Below are 20,805 nucleotides of genomic sequence, written 5' to 3'. Positions count from 1 at the left end.
GGCCGCCTCCCTCTGCTCCGCGTCCGAGCTTCCCCCGCTGGTGTTGGGGCTGTTGTCCGGCCTCGGCTGCACCTCACTGGACATGCTGACTCTACACACACACACACACACCACACACACACACGCAGGGTTATCAGGACTGCACGGTTTGATAAGGGTCTATCTGATCGAAGTATTTCATTTTACATTCTGCAATCTCATTCTATTTTACTTGTATATATAGTCTTTATTCCTGCATTTAACTTGCACTGTTTTATTTCTTGATCTTTTTCACATCTTCTGTATGCAAATGGAGGACCTGAGACTTCAGATTGTTATTGCCGAAACTACATTTGACAATAATACGTTTGCATCTTGTACAGATTTGTTATATCTGAGAACGTCTGCTGCTCACAAGCCTCAATAATGAAAGACACCTACAACACAAGGTCATGTTCGCTGAATCCAGCTCATCCATCCGTCCGTGTGTGTGTGTGTAATTGTGTGTGAGTGTGTGTGAATGTCAAGGTGAATGCTTCCATTTACATTCCCGGGTCCCGCTATGAAAAACGTATGATACAGACGACTGGCTGCTCGAGCCTTTCTGCTGCCGAGCTGAAATTAATATCAAATCGGACACAGGTAAGGACAGATTGTTCAATAAACACGACGGAGGACTCGGATCCTGACATTTGACTAACAGCCGCTGCTCACAGGCAATCTGATGCAATTAGATGAGCAGCTGATATGGGAGATAATTGGGGGATTAAACGGGTTATAGGATGACACAGAGCGGCGTGATTTCAAAAGGTTAAACATGCATATGCTGGAATCCTCAGGGTATCAGCTGCTGCCGTGCATTTCCAGTTTAGAATAAACACAGGGCAAGTAAAAGATGCTGACACAGCAGAGCCCTTCAGGTGTGAAACTGTCAGCTGAAATGTAACCATCAACAGGAGGGGAAGCTTCCAGAAGTGCGTGTTACTGAGCAGGCCTGCAGAAAACCACACTGCAAAGAGAAACCACATGTAGATATCATATTTATTTTACTTTACACTTGGATTAAGGGGTGGTTTGGGTTTGTTATTTCAAGGTAGCTTCCACAAAGGTTTACCTGCTAAGTGTGGCCAGTGACATCCTGCTTTAAAAAAAATGTCTAAATAGCAAACTTAAAACCAGATTTATACCCGTTTACTTTGCTTATTTTAAAGCCCAGACAATTAATTGTTTACTGCTTTTAAGTAATATACTGATAATATTTAGTCTTTAAGTTTCAAGAAAACCAATAAAACTAATGACAAATGAAGCTATACCTTTTTAAATAAGTCCCAATACACTTGTCAAATTCACTACAAACATTTGGCAGCTAATAATAGATAACTGAATACAGCGTTGCGTTCTGATACACATGCAACACATTGTTGTATGTATTTAACTTTTAACAATTTATGGATGCAAGTATTTTGAAAATAACAATTGTTAGTTTTAGGGCTCTTTTGTATTAAAATAGTAAGATTGTATTGGATTTAAATGGCTGTTTGGTGCAGTGTGTACACGGAATGAAACAATGAAAAGACCAACATGTCAAATTCACTAAAAATAGCTTAATGCTGCTTTGCTTGTTGGTAAACACGTTGTTGTATTGCAATTAACTTAAAACGTTTTCTAAATGCACGTATGTTGTCAGGCTTAAAACAAGTTGAGGCATCTCCACTTGTTTATTTGACGGTTTTTTACTCTATTTGGATAAAAATCAGTTAGATTTAACTGAATTTAAAGGGTTTTTTGGTGCAGTGGGTGTACACCGGATGAAACCGTGGATGTCAGCAGTTTTTTTAATGTCTTTTACGGCATCCTCGAGGACTTTATTTACACGGTTTGAGGGGATTATGTGTTTAAATTATGGATTTTCTGGACGGAGTTCGGGAAGGAGATAATGAGGATGAATCCCCGGGCTTGGTGGCTCTCTGCGGGGAGTTAAACACAGCAAGACAGCCTCTCTGTGCGACATCCAGATGTGTTGCTGATGGTAGATTGTTGTGGTTGACTTGATGTTGGTTTCATGTTACTGTAAGTATGTGTGAACAACTGTGGCTGACAGACCATCGATTTCTTTCCTCTTTTTTTAATAAGGGGCAGGTAAAATAAGACTTTTTTGTCTTGTGTACATGTGTTGTTGTATAATAATTGCCATGAGTGGAATAAACTAATAAATACATATAGATATTAAGCTCGACAACACAGTTATTTTTTAAATGTGAGCAACCAGTGCCTTTAATGTAAGCTCTAAATGGGGAACCAGAGGTGGGATTCGAGCTCGGTTCAGTATGGTTTCGAGCCGAGTTCCGACCGTCTCTGGACATTGTTCGCCTGTTCAACCGACTGAGCTAAACTTCCATAACCCATAACAACACACTTATTCGAAGTGTAACACCAGAGCCAATATACTGACCTCTGCCAAATATGCTCCACAGCACAAAAGGCAGGAATGGATGCCCCCTCCGCCACCGCCGCCCCCTCCCTCTGCAAAATAACCTAATAAACCCTTAAATATCTATCTGTAGAGTTGAGAATACGGTCGGCTCTCACCTTTATACGCAGGCTGGACGCACCTATGCGGGGGAAATGTGTGAAAATGTCCACTGTTTATTCCGTAATCCGTACCGCTGGGTGTCCCGCTGCTTTGACTGACTGCGAGAGAATGTGCCAAACCGCCACCGTCAGGTTACCGCGTGGTTACACGAAGAGCTTCCGGTTTCCTGGTTTCAAATAAAAGAATGAGGTGATGTACTTCAGCATATACATGTTTGCACAGCTATTTATAATGTATACAGTGTCAAATAAAGGAAATTAAACACATACGCATATACAGTATTTAACAAACCAATCCAAGCACACCTTCTTTGCAAAATTAAAAACAATTAACTATATACCAAGACATCATAAAACAAAACATTTGCATGTTTCTGGTAGGCTACTATTGTAAGCCTTTAAATGCAATGTTCTTAATTTTTGAGAATGTCCGCTCCTCGGACCAATAACGTTGCATATTTTATTATCCTTTAAAAAATATATGCTGTTTGATGTACAGATGGTCAGATCACCAAAAAACACATCATTTTAAATCATAGTTACCAGTGGGTAACTATACTGTCTGTTAAAGGGACCTATCATGCAAAATGCACTTTTTGATGTCCTTTTAACCTACATAAATATGTGTCCCCGGTGCGCCGGGGAACTCACGCATTGTCAGAAAATAAAACCCTTTCTCTTTTCCTCCGTACCCAAATCTTTTAAAAACGGGAATACAATGAGCGGATACTCGCCGTGTCCCGCTGTCTCGGGCTGAGTCCAGGCTGAGAAAATCCGCGGAGCTGCAGCTGAGAAAAAATAAGGCTGGCTGAGTGTGTGTGTGTGTGTGTGTGTTGTGTGTGTGTGTGTGTGTGTGTGTGTGGTGTGGGTGTGTGTGTGTGTGTGTGTGTGTGTGTGTGCGTGTGCGTGTGTGAGGAGCTCCGCGGATTGGTCCATTTGGACCAATTGATCAATTGGGTCGTCGTTACGTCAATTGGTTCCTGGAAGAAAAACATAGAAAAAGAAGCGTTCTGGGGCAGCATAGACAGGTATTTTCTGTGTTAGAGTTTTAAGGGTGTGTACTTTGAAGGTTTGTGACTTTGCAGACCGTTTACATGCATAAAAACCTTCATAACACACAAGGGGACGGGTAATAACTGGAAAAGCATGACATGGGACCTTTAAATAATCGTAGGCCTATATATAATATATATATATTTTAGTCTTTAATTTGATACCTCTGTTGTTCTTTTAGTTTTTTTTAATTTGCTTATAAGTGACAGTGACACAATTGTAGTCGGTTGTACAACTTGCACAATCTGTTTTTCAAAAATAAAAATAGACAATGAAAAAATATATAGCCTACAAACAATGTCATTTTTTTGCTCACAATCACACGCTATGGGCAGGGGTGCACATAACGTTTTTTGCCCTGGTTCTCAAAGGAGCACCTGGAGATGTTGCTTGGTGCTCATCCTTAAAATAAAATAAACCGTAACTTTTGAGGGGGTCTTGACTTTATTTGCCAGACACTGAACACACATGCAGAGGTGAACACTGAACACACATGCAGAGGTGAACACAGAACACACATGCAGAGGTGAACACTGAACACACATGCAGAGGTGAACACAAGACAACATTAGCACGACCAGTAATCCTACAAAGCTGTCATCACTCCTCCTGACTGTTCTCCTCACTGTCTTCCTCTCTGTCAGACATGGTAGCTGATGATGTAGGCCTACTACTTCCTCTCTGGTTGAGTCTGCGATTAGCTGCTTGCATCCACAAGTCAACAGCTGGTTTTGGGTTGAAGTCTCTGTTGTCATCTTAGACAAGTGGATGTAATCAAATAAGTATGTGAACATAACCAATAACCTACCATAGCCAATAACAAATGGATGTAACTTATTTTATTTGTGTTGTTCATTCATATCTTATTTACCTTAACATTTATTTATGCATTTTTTTTATCGCTCCAGTTTTAAAGGATATTTTTTGGTTACTGTCCTATAGTATACATTGGAATGATTTCAAACCTGTTTATCCCAATAATTATAAAGGAGTGCCTTGGAAATATGTGTTTACATAAATTGTGACCAAACCGTTTGAACTTAGACTAAGTGAACTATCTAAACACTCAGAGTCCTTTACCTCACTGAGCTGTAGTTATCAGCCTCTCAGTTATGTGCATCCCTGGTTATGGGCCCCCACGGCCAAGGGGGGCCCCCAAGCTGAAAGTTCAGGTTCAGCCTTAATATATTTGGGGAGAATTAAAATTAGCCATCTTTATTTGTAGGGCAGCTGTGGCGCAGTGGATTAGAGCGTTGGTGTTCGGATCAGGGGAGCACAGGTTCAAACCCCACTGCAGTCAGCATGTCTTTGTGTCCCATGGGCAAGACACTTCGCCCCAAATTGCTCCTGCGGGGATTGACCACAGTATTGAGTATGTAAGTCGCTTTGGATAAAAGCATCTAACAAGTAACATGTAATGTAGACAGCCAAGCCCCCTCCTGTGTGTTCGGTGAAGCATTATATGCTTGAAAATCAAATGTAGGATATAAACACAACTAAACTGCAATGATAGCAAAGCTGTGGCTTGTGTTTGTGGGGTAATAAAGTCCAAATCATCATTGGGCTGTCACCCAATGAATGACGTCTGAGGAAGATGAAAAATGTAAATTAAACATTTTTTGAGAAAATGCTGCATCTCTTGCATTTATTGAGGTAGAGGAGCCTTAATGTTTACCTTTTTAATATAATTGTTTGTAAGTTTCAATTGCCTGGTTTTCGTGAAATTAGCCTGTTTTCCTCTTAAAGTGTAACAGATTGATGCATCTCCACAGATAATCTTAAAGGCTTCGGAATCCCCCCATTGTAGTTAAAAAACTGTAAAAACTAGGCCCCCAAACAGCATCCTGCATAGGGCCCCCAAAAGCTAGAAACGGCCCTGGGTGTATTTTAATAAAACGCTTGTTTAATCTTCTATGTTTTTGCACAGTTTCCTCATTTCCGATGATGTCTTTTGTTTCCTGCCGCTTGACGAATCAGACCGCCTCCGTGCGCGCTCCCACGCGTGTGCACGCGACGGTGTGCTCTGTTGGAGCGTTCTGCAGCTTTTGATGATAGTGTGGTGGAGAGAGAGCGAGAGAGGAGAGAGAGAGAGGAGAGGAGACGAGACGGAAGAGAGAGAGGATCAGAGAGAGGAGAGACGGAGAGAGAAGTTGAGAGATGAGGAGAGAGAGGAGAGATAGAAGAGAGAGAGAAGAATGGAGAGTGAGGCGAGAGAGAGAGGAGACTACAAAGGAAGTACAAAACACAGGAATACACTAAAGGCGCCAATCCATCCTGCTTAGAACAAAAGCCTGCTGCAACAGAATTTCAACATCTGATTTCTGAGATGTTAATTATTTATGGTCCATTCACTCAGATGCATGGAGCCCTAGAGCAATGGACGTTGTTAGTGATGCCTTTGCTTTGGTGACCTGCTACTGTAGGAATGCAGGGTCCCATTATGCAATTCAATAAAACAAATTGAGCCTGTTCATACAGGCTCAATTTGTTTTATTGAACAGACAGAGCTTTAAAAACAACTCAGGTCTTTATCTCATCCTAAAATATAATCTAAATAATTTAATTGACCCATCATTACATATTTTTTTACTTAAAATGTCTGTTTTTATATTCAATTTTGGGATGTTTTTAGTTGTTTATGTCTGTTTATTTTGTACTCCTTTATTTTCACATTATGTGCAATGCCTTGTTTACATCCTGCTGTATCGAAAACAATTCCCAAATTGAGATCAATAAAGTATATCTTATCTTATGTTATACATTGATAATTGAAGTACTATTTTCTCCAGTGCACGTATTTTTTAAATATCTGAATTATATTTTCCTTCTGAATTTAACTTCTAGAAATAAATAAACACTATAATCCATGAACAGCTTTAAAAAACACCTTATCTCTTTATCTAATCTTTAAATATCATCTAAATAACTTAATGTACCAGTGGCGAGGTCCTAAGATATTCTAAAAATTATATTTGAAAACATTAAAAAAACATTTTGTTAGTTATATTTTTCATTAGTTTTACCAACATAACTTGATTTAATTGTATTTAAAATAACATTTCCAAAGAAATAAATCCTTCGAATCTGCCCTGTTTTCAGTTTCTGTTTGAATGTGAAGGGTTAAATGAAAGAAGCTCGTCTCTGCGAGGTGAAGATAGGAGCTGATTGGTGGTCCTGCTGTAAATGCACAGAGGGCCCGCTATAGTAACTCAACGAGACACTATGTCAAATGACATTACAATTGCATGGGTTCCCTCAACAAAAAAGCAATGGGATTTCTTCCATAGGATTTGGAAAATAGCTCGAAATAAGGTCTGTGGAAAACGAACGTGTTAGATAAATGCACGTTTTGTTCAGCCGGATAATATCCACATGTCTACCCTACTTTTATAATTTTCGAATCATAAATCGAATCGATAGATTTATGATTAGCATAAGTTCGTTCATGATGGCTCATGTCAGTGATAGTTGCGAAATTATTAACCGAGTCATTTTAAAGATTGATTTACAATGATAAATTGGAGTAGCAAAGGATCAGCTGCATGACCCGCCATCAAGTGCTTCATCCAAAAGGACAGGAGGATGGACTTTGTGTCATTTGATCATCAAAGGTAGGCCTGAATCATTTTCAATGTGGGCCGCCGTGCTGACTTAATTCATTTAATTGTTACTTGGCTGTGGGTGCCCTGTCATGATAGGTGTTTATATAAATGGTGTTGCTTTGTGTGGTAGAGGGTCGCTGTCATTTATGCTTTTTTACACCCCGGGGCAGTTGTTTTGATATCCGCGGAAGTATACAAAGTGACGTAATAACTCTTCTTTTTTTTTGTTCGTGGGAAGGGAGGGCCTAGGTATAAAACTCATGGCTCGCCACTGTAATGTACTATATATTGTTTACTTAAGTAGCACTATTTGTTCCAGTGTGGTATTATTAGAATATTTTATAACATTTATCTTTTAAACTAATGAATTGAAAACGTATAAACACAAATTGTCCATGGTTTTTCTGTCACCCGGAACCTTTTAATTTCGGTCCATGTTTCACTGTACCGACTTCAGCGACCGACCTTCCCCTCCTCAACATGCGCCATGAAAACAAACGTCTCTTAAACGGCTGTTGGTTCATTTTAATGCTAACTAGTTAGTAGCATTATCTCTTCTTTTTTATAAACGGAAAAACACATTAATAAACCATGGAGACGATTTTAGAGCAACAGCGTCGCTACCACGAAGAGAAGGAGAGGCTAATGGATACTAAAACTAAAGAAATGCTACACAAGAAATCAACGGTAAACTAGCTCTTCTGTTAGCATTAGCTTAGCATTAGCTTTATATGCTAGGATGGGAAACCTGTGTAAATTAACTTGTGTTTTCACATTGTGTTTATTTTTCGAACAGCTGCGGGAACAGATTAACTCGGACCACAGAACAAGAGCGATGTTGGATGTAAGTTGAAGCTTTTATTTGTTAATAAACTCCCAACGTTAGCACCGGTTAGCTAAGATAGCTAAGTTTGACTTTTTTTTACTGTTGTTTACATTACTTGTTTTCAGAGCTACATGTTCATAGAGGATATAGTGACAAATAATCCACACACTTAAAATCTATCAGCCTAATGTCTATTCAAATGATTAAATATGCCTGCATTCTTACTTAGAACGCTTTGGGGTAAAAAAAAAAGTGAGTTACATCTCAACATATGATCAGATTTACTTTATGGATCCCAAATTGGGAGACTTTTTCGTTACAGCAGCATGTAAACAAGGCATTGCGAATAATGTGGAAATAAAGAGTAGAACATAAATGTTGATAGTGAAAGATGTACATCTGCAGACTATCTGACAAATAAACATATGAAGGGACCAAATTACAGCTAATTTCAAATGTAAAGTAAAGTGTAAATATCAGTATGTAAAGTTCTTAATCTTTGTTTTTACTTAAGGCCCATTTCTGATTATTAAAAAGAAAAATCGATGTCCAACTAACTAAACATAGCATTCAATATGTGTAAGGCCATGGCAGCTGTAATGATCCACACATACATATTGTGTCATATGCAGAAACGTGCTTTTTCTGGTAAATATTGATATATAGTAAGTACTGATGTTTCAGGGTCAAATTCCCTCCAATCTTTCTGAATCCAGTACATTAAACAGTGGCTATAAGCTCAACATGCGTTACCATTACATTTAACTTGTTATACGCTTTTATCCAAAGCGACTTACATACTCAATACTGTGGGCAATCCCCACAAGAGCAATTTGGGGTGAAGTGTCTTGCCCAGTGGGGTTTGAACCTGCGCCACACGCCTCTCTGCATCTTGGCTAATGAAAAGAAAACTCTCACTTCTGTATGAAGAACTTAGACAATGCAGCAGTAGCCCTTTTAAATTGTTTGGCTTATTAAAAGATGATGTACTTGCAGTATTCTTGATATTTATCGTTGCTCGTGCTTCTGATAAATGTCAGCTAAATGAAATGTAAAAACAAAGACAGTCTGACAGTGCTTTTATCTTTTCACAGAGGTATATGGACGTCAGCTTAACTGTCAGAGACTCCTACGAAGACAAAGACGGGTAAGTGACTAAATGACATGTGGTAAAACGGCTCTTCTCTATATTACAGGTGTTGTTGGAACCGTATTCTCTAAAGTAACACACAGGTAGTAACATGTGTGTTCTTTTTCTTGTTACAGAATGAGAAAGGACGAACTGGCTGCGATCTCAGGACCAAATGAGTTTGCAGAGTTCTACAACAGACTGAAACAGATAAAGGAGTTCCACAGAAAACACCCCAATGAGGTAGTTAACGTCTACGTACTTGTAAATTAGACTATCTGTACTATGGGATATTAACAATACTGTTTTCATGTGTTTCCATAGATTTCCATCCCCATGTCTGCAGAGTTTGATGAGCTGATGAAGGCCAGAGATAATCCCACCGAGGAGGAGCAAAGTACGTCTCAATTAGGGCTGCACGATATTGGAAAAAACTGACATTGCAATTTCTTCCCCCTTGCGATATGAAAAAAATACAGGAATTGAAGAAAAGACAGTTTTTTATGTCCGCAAACCATCCTTTCTTGAACTTTAATGCTATACAATTGGTATTTTTCTAACTATGTTTAACCGGATGAAGGATTTTAGTCACGGACGTCTGGATCTTAAGTTATCAGAGCAACAAGCTGAGCTAGCTCGGTTAGCAGCGCCGAACTGCCCTGGAGAAACACATGAAACTAGTGTTTTTACCTTTTAATCACTGTCCGGTTGCTTTGGAGATTTGATTGTGATGTGTGGTTTGCTGTCACTCACTCAAGTACCCCTGACATGAGAGCCGCGCAAGTTTTTTCTTTTGTCGCAAGCAGCAAAATAATTGTAACATGACGTGTTTGAGTGCATTTGCCTACTTCATATCGCACGTCCCCAAAAAAAAATGTATTGATTATCGTCACGACACGATATATTGTGCAGCCCTAGTCTCAATCCAGATCTAATATTTTTATTTTAGGCTCCGTCTCACAACAGGATTTAATCAAGGCTATCTTTTGCACAACTAAAACGGTACATGTCAAATTGGGATAGACTTGAAATCCAAAGCATGTCATAGCTGCAGAAGAAACACATTATAGAATGGCATTTCATGAAAGGAAACAGTCGTTAAAGAGCCAAGATAATATGAATTAAAAACCTGCTCAAAGAGAATTAAATAGAGGACGTTTTCTGTAATTACTCGGCTCTGATTTTATTCACCTTCCTCAGACCTGGTGGAGTTCTCTGATGAGGAAGGATACGGCCGTTACCTCGACCTCCACGACTGCTACCTGAAGTTCATCAACCTGAAGGGAGCCGAGGTGAGGATCTTCTTAACGTCCACATTACTCAGACTTACTCCAAACATAAGTCACATTTATTTTTAACCACCACCTTTACTCTTCCTCCTCAGAAACTGGAGTACATCTCCTTCCTGTCTTCATTCGACCAGCTGTTTGACATCCCAAAGACGGAAGAACGCAGAGTACAAAAAGTAGGTCCACCTGATTTATTACCCATCAGACCCAGGGGTTGCACTAAACTGAGCAGGCACCGCCATTTCTTCCACCAAAGTTAAGGCCGTCCATCATTTTTGCCAGATTTCAACACTGAGAGCAATTTACAGCTTTTACGGTATTTTTTGGGCAATTTATGCCGGTTTTAATTGTAGATAAATGTACAGAGTTGTTAGGGGGAGAAAGACGGGATGACATGTAAACATCGTCCAGAGGATAAGTTAATAACAACTCATCATTCAGAGTAGGGATGCTCCGATCGATATCGGCCGATTCTCACTCTCTGCTCTCTAAAAATGCCGATCACATGACGTAAAATGATGACGTAAAATACATGACACTTTTCTCTGTGCGCGGCAAAACAAGCTCGCCAAAATGGCTTCACCGGTCTGGCAGGATTTGAAGGTGTCTGAAAATGACAATAAAATAGTGGTATGCAACGTGTGTGAAGCAGAAATCCTGCAGCTCCGCCTGCTGTGACGGACCGGTGAGCGGAGCACACACACACTTAGCTATTTTATCTACCTCTGGAACTAGCTAAACTAGTTATACATATATTTATTCTTCACTGTCGGGTCACTCATTACTGGATCAGTGAGCTGCATGAGATACTGACAGGCTGTCGGGAGAGAGAGAATTTCTCCCGTGTTATTCTCCAAAGTTAATGTAAACTTGAATAATGTACTTCATTTGAATGTAATAATTATGTTGGTTGTTTGTGGAAGCGCCAGTGAATGAGCATTAACTGAGTTTTAAACATCACTTTAAATGGAAGATCCCCATAGGCCCCGCCCACTCGATCCGGCGATCGGCCCCAAAATTGAATCTTTCCCACTTCTGGTCATTTCCCTAAGAATAAAGTCTCCCAATTAAAAATATGTGGCTAAAGAAGTTATGTTGATTCAGTCTGAAGAGCACCACACGTCTAGCCCTTATCTTTATTCTATATGCTGTTAAAAATGCACAAATTAAAAGCTAATTCTGTATATTTATCATTTAAAAATACATTTTAATGGATGAATGAGACTGTAAAGCTGATAAATATGCCTTACATATACAAGGAACTCATATTGAACTTCTTTCCTTCTATGAATCATTTCTGTGTGCAGGTACCTGGAGATGCTGCTGGAGTATCTGCAGGATTACACAGAACGGGTCAAACCTCTGCTGGATCAGAACGAGCTCTATGGGAAGGTGCTGGGGGAGTTCGAGAAGAAGTGGGAGAACGGGACGTTCCCAGGCTGGCCCGTGAGTTCTTGTTTCTCATTTCATTACAGAGAGATGAAGATATTTAGAGTGACCTCTTGAGTCGATGCCAAATGATGTACTCACAAATCAGCCGCAGAACATATTCCCCAACGGATACACAAATGCTCCTGTAAAAACTTCCAATATAATACATTTATTAGGGATGCTCCGGTCGCCAATTTTGGGGCCGGAATCGGCCGATCAGATCGAGTGGGCGGGGCCTATGGGGATAAAACGCAGTTAATGGGGCTCATTCACTGGCGCTTCCACAAACAACATAATTATTACATTCAAATGAAGTGCATTATTCAAGTTTACATTAACTTTGGAGAATAACACGGGAGAAATGACGGGAGCCTCTCTCTCTCTCCCTCTCTCTCTCCCTCTCCTGACAGCCTGTCAGTATCTCATGCAGCTCACTGATCCAGTAATGAGCGACCCGACAGTGAAGAATAAATATATGTATAACTAGTTTAGCTAGTTCCAGAGGTAGATAAAATGGCTAAATGTGTTAGGTCTAACTCTTAGTGTGTGTGTGTGTGTGTGTTGCTCCACTCACCGGTCCGTCACAGCGGGTGGAGCTGCTGGTTTTCTGCTTCCCCGATCGATCGGAGCATCCCTAACATTTATGAAGCCGTTTTTAAGAAACCACGGTGTACATGTCCTGTTTTAAAGACCACGGGTTGAGTACAGGCCTTCATATGAGAACATTTGACCCAGGAGGATGTTCTAAATTGATAATCTGTGAAGTGTGATTCTTGTCTCATTGGACCATGATAGCAAATGAAAGTACAATATAAATAAATAACGATTGTTCTGCTATGAGATATAGTGACTCATCTAATCTGACCTGATTTTATTTCCAGAAAGAGACGAGTAGTGCTCTGACTCACTCCGGAGCTCATCTGGACCTCTCTGCCTTTTCTTCCTGGGAGGTAAAAATATAAAACACTCATATTTTAAAGAGTTACTGTTTACAGAGGCTTGCTTATTTATGTATATGATGTTCATGGTGAATTCTCATACAATATTACAGTGAATGTACATGTGTGCATAGTATGTAAAGCCCTCTTCTTTACACAGTATGATAACTGTCCATTTGTATTTGACATACAACCCTAGCTTTCACTGATGTGCTTTTTCTGGTTGTTTTCTTCCACAGGAGTTGGCCTCTTTGGGTCTGGACAGATTGAAGTCTGCTCTCATGGCGTTGGGGCTGAAGTGTGGAGGGTGAGAAAGACGTTTGCATGCTGAAAAAAAATTACGTTTAACTTATCTACCTCTTCTGGCTGTGGTACACCTGGAAAACATACTGCAAATTGGTTTTCTGTACAAACTGGTGTGTGTGTGTGTGTTGCAGGACTCTGGAGGAGCGAGCTCAGAGGCTGTTCAGCACCAAAGGTAAATCTCTGGAATCACTGGACCCGTCACTGTTCGCCAAAAACCCCAAAGCTAAAGGCCCCAAGAAGTAAGTTGGTGTAAAGCTATACATCTCATACAGACAGTTTCTTATCATAAATGATCATTTCCATCCTCCACTCCTGCAGAGACACAGAGAGGAACAAAGAGATCGGCTTCCTGGAGGCTCAGGTCTATGATTACATCGAGATCCTCGGGGTGAGTAAAATATACATGTGTATTTATTTAAGTTATTAGTATGTAGTGCAGAGTTCCCGTCAACATGTCCGTCAAAGTTTAAATCTTCCGGACAAAATGAGAAAAGTGCCGGTCAAAGGTCTTCTTTGTTATTTATTGAGCTTTAAAATAAATTGATATGATTCGATATTAAACAAACTAATCATAGTAGATTAACTACATTATTCAAAAGTGAACAGTAACTTACAATAACACGGGAATAATAAACGGAGCGCTCTCCCTCTCCTGACAGCCCGTCAGTATCATGCAGCTCGCGGATCCAGTAATGAGTGACCCGACAGTAAAACTAAACATATCTATAACTAGTTTAGGTAGTTTGAGAGGTCATTAAAATAGCTATGTGTGATATTCTAACCTGAAGTGTGTTTTGTTCCGCTCACCGCTGCAGGTGATTATGCAGAGCTGCGTGTCGACTCGTCGGCAGCAGCTGATCTCTCTCTCCCGTCAGATTAGACTTCACTCGCGTTTATGTCCATATCGATCAGATCCAGCTAGTTCTAGCTAATGATATGACTACCTGCTTATTAAAAGACACCTAAACAATAAGCGTCGCTATGCAACCGGGTGAGGCCGCAAAGTATAGCGCAGCATTATGTATTTGTTTACATGCCCACCGGAACCCCGAGGCATTACCAACAGATCAACGCACAATCAACCCATCCAGGACATCTCTTTCTCCACATTAAGTGTTAGACATTAGAATGGACTATTCTTGTCTGTCACATAAGTGGCGCAACTGATGCGGTGTTGCGCTAAGGATTATTTTGACCGGAGAGATTTAGATTTGCCGGTCTTCAGCATGCTTTACCGGTCATAGTCCGCTAATTTCTGGCTAACGGGAACTCTGATGTAGTGTCTCTGCTGTGACATGTCTCCATGCTTTCATTTTCATACTGCCTGTGCTGCAGCCCCTCTTTTCACCCTCTGTGTGAAACCAGAGCCCAGGCTGCTCTGATTGGTTAATGTGGATTAGAGGGTTAATACAGCTGAATAAAGGGGCCGGATCCAACATTTTATCGGAGGTGTCTTGTGTGTTTCTTCTAGAATAAACCCTGACCGTTTGTATGATTGTTTCCGGTCACAGGAGCAGAGGCAGCTGACTCACGAGAACGTCCAGAGGAAGCAGGCTCGTACCGGAGAGGAGCGCGAGGAGGAAGAGGAGGAGCAGCTCAGCGACAGCGAGAGCGAGGACGAAGACAACGAGATCATCTACAACCCCAAGAACCTGCCGCTGGGCTGGGACGGCAAGGTGAGGACACACACACACACACACACACACACACACCTCTAATACACGCACCTAATACACACACACACCATGCAACAACGACTAATCATCTCGCCCTAATCAATGTTTATTTAGTTTTTCACAACAGTCGGTTATTCCTGGTGGTGGTTGACTATAATAAAGATGAAAGGAAAGACGGCATGTTATTGGATAAAGATGAACTGAAGTATATAAGACTGGAAGCAAGATGGTTGTCAATAAAATGCACAAAACATACTGACTTGTTACTCAATAGGGCACATTGCAAATAAGCTGCAATGTCTTCCAACAGAGATACCTGTGGAAAACCCATTTGGTTTGAAAAAGTGCTTCACTAGATACTCAACGTTGCATTTTAACAATAAATACATTTCATACGAACATTGCACATGAAAACACAAGATGCCATTTGTGTATTTGAAATGCTCTACCTCGACGTGCTGCTTGTTTCTTTAACATGTGTCTCGTGTTCTTCTCTTGTTTTCCTCCGTGCAGCCGATCCCGTACTGGCTGTATAAACTCCACGGTCTGAACATCAACTACAACTGTGAGATCTGCGGGAACTACACCTACAGAGGGCCCAAAGCCTTCCAGAGGCACTTTGCTGTACGTGGATGTTACAGAGAGCATGACAATCTACACTGTCATTGTTAGAAAAAGTCAAATAACTAAATACTTTTTGTTTTGTAGGAATGGAGGCATGCTCACGGGATGCGCTGCCTGGGAATCCCCAACACGGCTCACTTCGCCAACGTCACACAGATCGAGGACGCCGTGTCCCGTAAGAGATTTAGTCCCGTTAGTTTGTTGGATTTTTTTTTTTAAAGGATTTGAAAAGTTCGTTTTGATGAATTGTTTGTTTCTCAGTGTGGGCGAAGCTGAAGTCCCAGAAGGCGTTGGAGAGGTGGCAGCCGGACACAGAGGTGAGGAAAATGATCTGCAGATATTCTGGTTATTTATTCAGGACTTGGAAATAAAACAAAATGACATCTGTATCGTAATAAGAGAGTAGAGATCTTCTGTTGTTGTTCCTGGTTTTAAAGGCAGCGTTACAGTAAAGAACCAGTGGTCAATCTCACAATATCATCACAATTGTTATAATGGTGTTTTACATTTCTTTTGTTATAATGGTGTTTTAAGTATCGTCAACGTTTGGATATTTACTGCTTCGTTTCTTAGTTTTTAAGCCTTGTGTTGTGTTCGGGTCTCCCGTGACCCGTTTCAAGTTATATAATAACTACGCTCTAGTTTTTTGTATTGGAACCAGACTTCATGATATCCTCCACAACAGATATATACACACTACCAAACAGATTTTTGACAATTTTAGCCAAGTCTGAAGGTCTTGAGTGTATCATTTGGTGTTCGGGTCTGGGGAGACCCAGCGGAATTGTTTTGGGTGACTCGAGGTCAAATTTGGCCCAATCGAGATTCATCTTTGACTTAAGACAGTTTTACCTTTACCCATGGATGCACTATAAGAATGGATTATATGAATACTTTCGTGACGTTTCGCTCTCTCAAAAGTGTTGTCTTCATGCGCCAATGAGCAGCTCTCATAGGAATGAACGAGGCCCCGCCTCCCACGCTGTATCCAGTTCTTATTATACATCCATGCATGCACCTGGTGAGATGCATTGTGGGACATGTAGTTTATGGGCAACGTTCTCCTGTAAAGCGGCACGTAACATTATAATAAACTTATTATATTCTTTGCAAGCTCTTGTTGGCCACATAAAATGAAGTGTCGGGCCGGATTTGGCCCCCGGGCCTTGAGTTTGACACCCCTGGTTAAAGTGAATATATGTGAAATGTTTTTGCCTGAAAGAACAAGACATTTAAAAAATATAATACTTTTCTCCATTTTCTTACATTTGATCCCAAATTCTTAACTATTATAAGACATGATTCATTATTGAACCATGCATAAACATATTATATTCAAAAGAGAGGAGATGGTTTAAGCCAGATGTAGCTATTAGCTCATTTCCACACTAAGTAACACATTCATCTACCAGGCAGCACCATCACATATTCTCTATCACCTAAATTATTTTACGTAGATATCAAAGTAAGGATCAACTTATAAATACCAGCACATTTATAGAAAAATATATTCAGATTGATCATTAATTGAAGTCCTAGTTATATTTGTAACCTTGGCGTCCCTGCCTGTGTTTCAGGAGGAGTACGAGGACTCCAGCGGTAACGTGGTGAACAAGAAGACGTACGAGGATCTGAAGAGGCAGGGTCTGCTGTAGACGCACAATAAAGAAAAAAACATCCAACGATCGTCCTCTAAGATTTGCTATATTTTTTATCAGCCATGTTTCTTTTTATTTGTAAGTAGAAATGTTGTTTTACAGTCTCCACCCCCTTTGACAACTTTCTAATGTGGGGACCATCGATCACTATAATAAACTTTTGTCACAGTGAGCTTTGTCTTCATCTCTGTTTGTTAATGTTCCTCTGAGCCGGCCAGCTAACCAATCAGAGCAGACTGGGCTCTGGTTTCAGACAGAGGGTGAAAAGAGGTGCTGCAGCACAGGCAGTGTGAGAAAAATAAAGAGCTTTTGAACATTAAAGCATGGAGACATGTCACAGGTTTATCTCCCATTCTTCATCATGGCTCATGAGTCAGGAATCAGTTTGTCATACGTTTTAGTAACAAAATATTAGCAAGTACAGCTTTTTGATTACCGATATATCATTAATTGACTTTACCAAAATAAGTACGATAATTTAAAGGGGACCTATCATGCAGAATGCACTTTTTGATGTCTTTTATACATAAATATGTGTCCCCGGTGTGTCGGGGAACTCACGCAGCGTCAGAAAATAAAAGCCTCTCTCTTTTCCTCCGTACCCAAATCTCTAAAAACGGGGTACAACGAGCTGATACAGATTTGCGTCCGATATCACGTAATATCTGAAATGTGGACCCACGGCCCAATCAGAAACGTTGCTATCAGAAACAATGCCAGACTGTTTTGGATGTAATATGGTCGGTGTTTACATTAGCATCGCTAACACTCAGAGCTAACCTGTACTGGGGAGAGCATGTGTGTGAAGAAGCAGGAAATAAAAAGGAACTCACCTTGTGGTATAACCGGCAAGAGAGAAAGCCTTTGAGCTCCAGACTGTTTCAGAGAGAATCCTTGATAATCCATGATATGGCGTTTCATCACGGCAGCATTTAGTTTAGACAGTAGCTGCCGGGTCCCGCATGAGCTCAGACCCCTCCTTTATATTGATCAATTGTTTTTTATTTTTAAAGCTTTATACCCCAAATCAGCACTTTTGAAACAGGAAGTGAAATAGAGGGATATGAGGCATGGCTAGAATGGGTGATCTGTTTGGTATTTTGAGCAAAACACTTCATAGACATGTTTTTTATATATCTGAGACCTATGCTATTGCCTAACAATAGCATGATAGGTGACCTTTAGGTTTACGTTTTTTCTTCTTTCCTGTGTATTCGTACAAAATAGTAAAAGAACAAAATCCAATAAAAGGAAGTGAGTCTTTTTTGTTCAACAACTTAAAAGGCTGTTCTCTTCGCCCCCTTTAGTCACTGTTAGCATATTTTCAACATTTTAAATATCATTATCAAAAGCAGTCTTCAGTTTACGTGACAGCCTGCAGAGGGTACTGCTTTACCGTGATGTCGTGGTGGAAATCTTAGAGACTGATAATTCGGTCAACACACAAACATATCAGCTTTTATATTTGATTTAAACTTTCTAATTTGTATTTTGACAGTATTAAAATAACTTATCCTCCCTAAAATGTTACATGAAGAATTATAAAACATGTCGTCTAATTTAGGAAAAACATGATATTGTGATTTAAAAATAAATATTCTTGAATTGCCATGGCTGTAATTCTGTAAGCATGTCAACTCTATTCTTTTTTTCTGCATGTATTGTCAAGTTGGTGAAGATGTCTCTTAATTTGCACCTAAATAACATCTTAAATGTGTAAAAAAAAAAAGAAAGTTTTCAAATTCCACACTGCATATTAGCATCGATTAGCTGCTCTAAGGTTTTCATCTCAGTTTTATTTTCGTTTGTTTTTTTACATTCAAAGCTCCTTTTCCGGTTTTCTAATGAACACTTAGCTCCTAAATTATGGAACGCTCACCTACAGTCCGCTGAGTCTAGATTGTTTTAAAAGACATTCCTGATTGGGTAACTTCTGTTTTTTTATTCTATTTTATTGCATGTTTTTATTGTTTATTGTGTCAAGCACTTGACTATGTCTGTGAAAAGCGCTTTATAAATAAATTATACTTACTTACTTCAATGTCTTAATTTCTTGACAAATATTTTGCAAAAAATACAGGTTTTGTTGGTTGTTTAAAGGCCATTTGTTGTCCTTTTCGGTTGCTGTTATTATGCCTCACTAACACAGGTGCACGCCTCCCTTTGTGAGCACCAGTGGGAAAGCAAAAAGACACTCAGTTAGTGGCTGCGCTGACAGCAGCCTGGTTCTGACATGTCACTTTGTGGGCTCTATGCCAGCAGGAGCATTACAGCGTGGCTCCAGAGAGTCCTGAGGGATCAGCTGCTCCACTGACTCCTCTTTCACACGATGTGCTCCACTTACTCAGGCTCCACTGCTGAATCACACAGCAGCACGCCAACAACCATTGTCGTACACCTAAAGTCAGGTCTGCCCACTGAGAGCTGCTGCAGAGGCTTGGGAATATAATGAGATACCGTCTGACTAGGAGTGCTCTAAAAATTACTAAATGTCAGCGGGATGTACCATCGAGCGCATTCCGGGGGTTTACACTTTTGAACCTTTCCTTCTCTTTTCGTTAGGTTCATTGAATTACTTTCCATACAATATAGAACTTAGTCCTTTTTTATTGCTGTACCGCATAGTTTGCAGCAGCATTCATAGCGTTTCATTTTCAAAAATAACCATTTTTACCGCGGTTAAATTACTGTTTGCTCTAATGCGCGTAATAACAGCAATCTATCAAAAGCATAAATACAATTTATAAAATAAACAAAAATGTACTTGAACCCCATACTCTTTAGGGTGATTAAGTCATGACATGTAATGAAAAACATTCAAATAGCCTCAATAGATGCTTTGAATGAAAAAAAAAAATGAATTCTGTACAAGCCACTCTTTTCATTTAGGAAAATGCATGATTGGGAACATAATTGGAATCAACAGCTGGAACCAGCGGTGGCTGAAAGGTGCAAACGCATTACAACGGCCAAAACATTTCCATAAGGATAATCGCACTGCAGTTTCAACAGAGACAGATGTCCATCCTTATAATCCTGAATGTCACCGAGCGCTCCGGTCCCAGCTGTGTGCGAAACCTTTTGGTGTCCCCTGGTTTCCGTTGTGTTTCGAGCTTCTTGCCGCCTTTTGTATTTGCAGCGTTTGGTTTCCGCAGCACTTTTAGTAAGCGCTGCTCGGGTTTCCTCAAGTTGATAAATGTTTTTAAAATGCTGCATGTGTTGTCAATTTGCGGAAGATGTTTCTTCATCTGCATGTGTTTTGGTACATTTGTGTTTATATATTTGCATTCTTTCACACACACTGACGTCACGAGCTACCCACAATGCAACGCGCGCCATATATATATATATATAAATACGCCATTTTCCTGGAGGTGCTAATAACCTGGAGGTGCAAATATAAACAGCTAGCTAACGTAGCCAGGCAGAGCGCACTAGGTTTTTTTCTGAATTAACGACCGAAGAAAACTTGAGGGGTGTGCTCTAGGTCGTTACCAGCGTAAACTAGAGCTGTGTGGGTTGTCCGATTGCCCTTACAGACTGCCTGCAGACGTATGGAAAAACGACCCTCGAAAGTGGCCTTCGGTCGATTTTGGCAGCATCTACGTCTATCTTCTAGAAACACCAGGTGAATACCCCACTTGTCACAATAATATTATCATGCCATTGCATATATGTGGTATTTTAGAGTTGACTATATTG

At 40.2% G+C, this 20,805-nt stretch overlaps 2 protein-coding genes across 2 annotated transcripts in view; one reads left to right on the top strand and one right to left on the bottom strand.

The window, feature by feature from the left end:
• Positions 1-84, bottom strand: part of LOC117559960 (ubiquitin-conjugating enzyme E2 E2-like) — a 48,155-nt gene extending 48,071 nt beyond the window's left edge. Inside the window, 1 exon segment of the mRNA XM_034236697.1 lies at positions 1-84. This exon segment is cut by the window's left edge and continues 39 nt beyond it. Coding sequence (XP_034092588.1) covers positions 1-84 — 84 coding nt within the window.
• A 7,531-nt stretch (positions 85-7,615) lies between these two features.
• On the top strand, positions 7,616-17,276 carry sf3a3 (splicing factor 3a, subunit 3). Its single transcript, XM_034236755.1, is given in 18 exon segments — positions 7,616-7,913; positions 8,023-8,070; positions 9,147-9,199; positions 9,319-9,424; positions 9,506-9,578; positions 10,382-10,473; positions 10,566-10,621; positions 10,623-10,646; positions 11,778-11,916; positions 12,783-12,851; positions 13,079-13,146; positions 13,277-13,384; positions 13,464-13,533; positions 14,657-14,821; positions 15,335-15,445; positions 15,530-15,620; positions 15,707-15,762; positions 17,023-17,276. Coding segments are annotated over 18 exon segments (1,503 nt in total). The 5' UTR covers positions 7,616-7,817; the 3' UTR covers positions 17,101-17,276.
• Positions 17,277-20,805: the final 3,529 nt, after the last annotated feature.

Source organism: Gymnodraco acuticeps, unplaced genomic scaffold, assembly GCF_902827175.1.
Source record: "Gymnodraco acuticeps unplaced genomic scaffold, fGymAcu1.1, whole genome shotgun sequence".
Classification (NCBI taxonomy): Eukaryota; Metazoa; Chordata; class Actinopteri; order Perciformes; family Bathydraconidae; genus Gymnodraco; species Gymnodraco acuticeps.
This window is presented reverse-complemented; position numbering and strand designations above follow the sequence as displayed.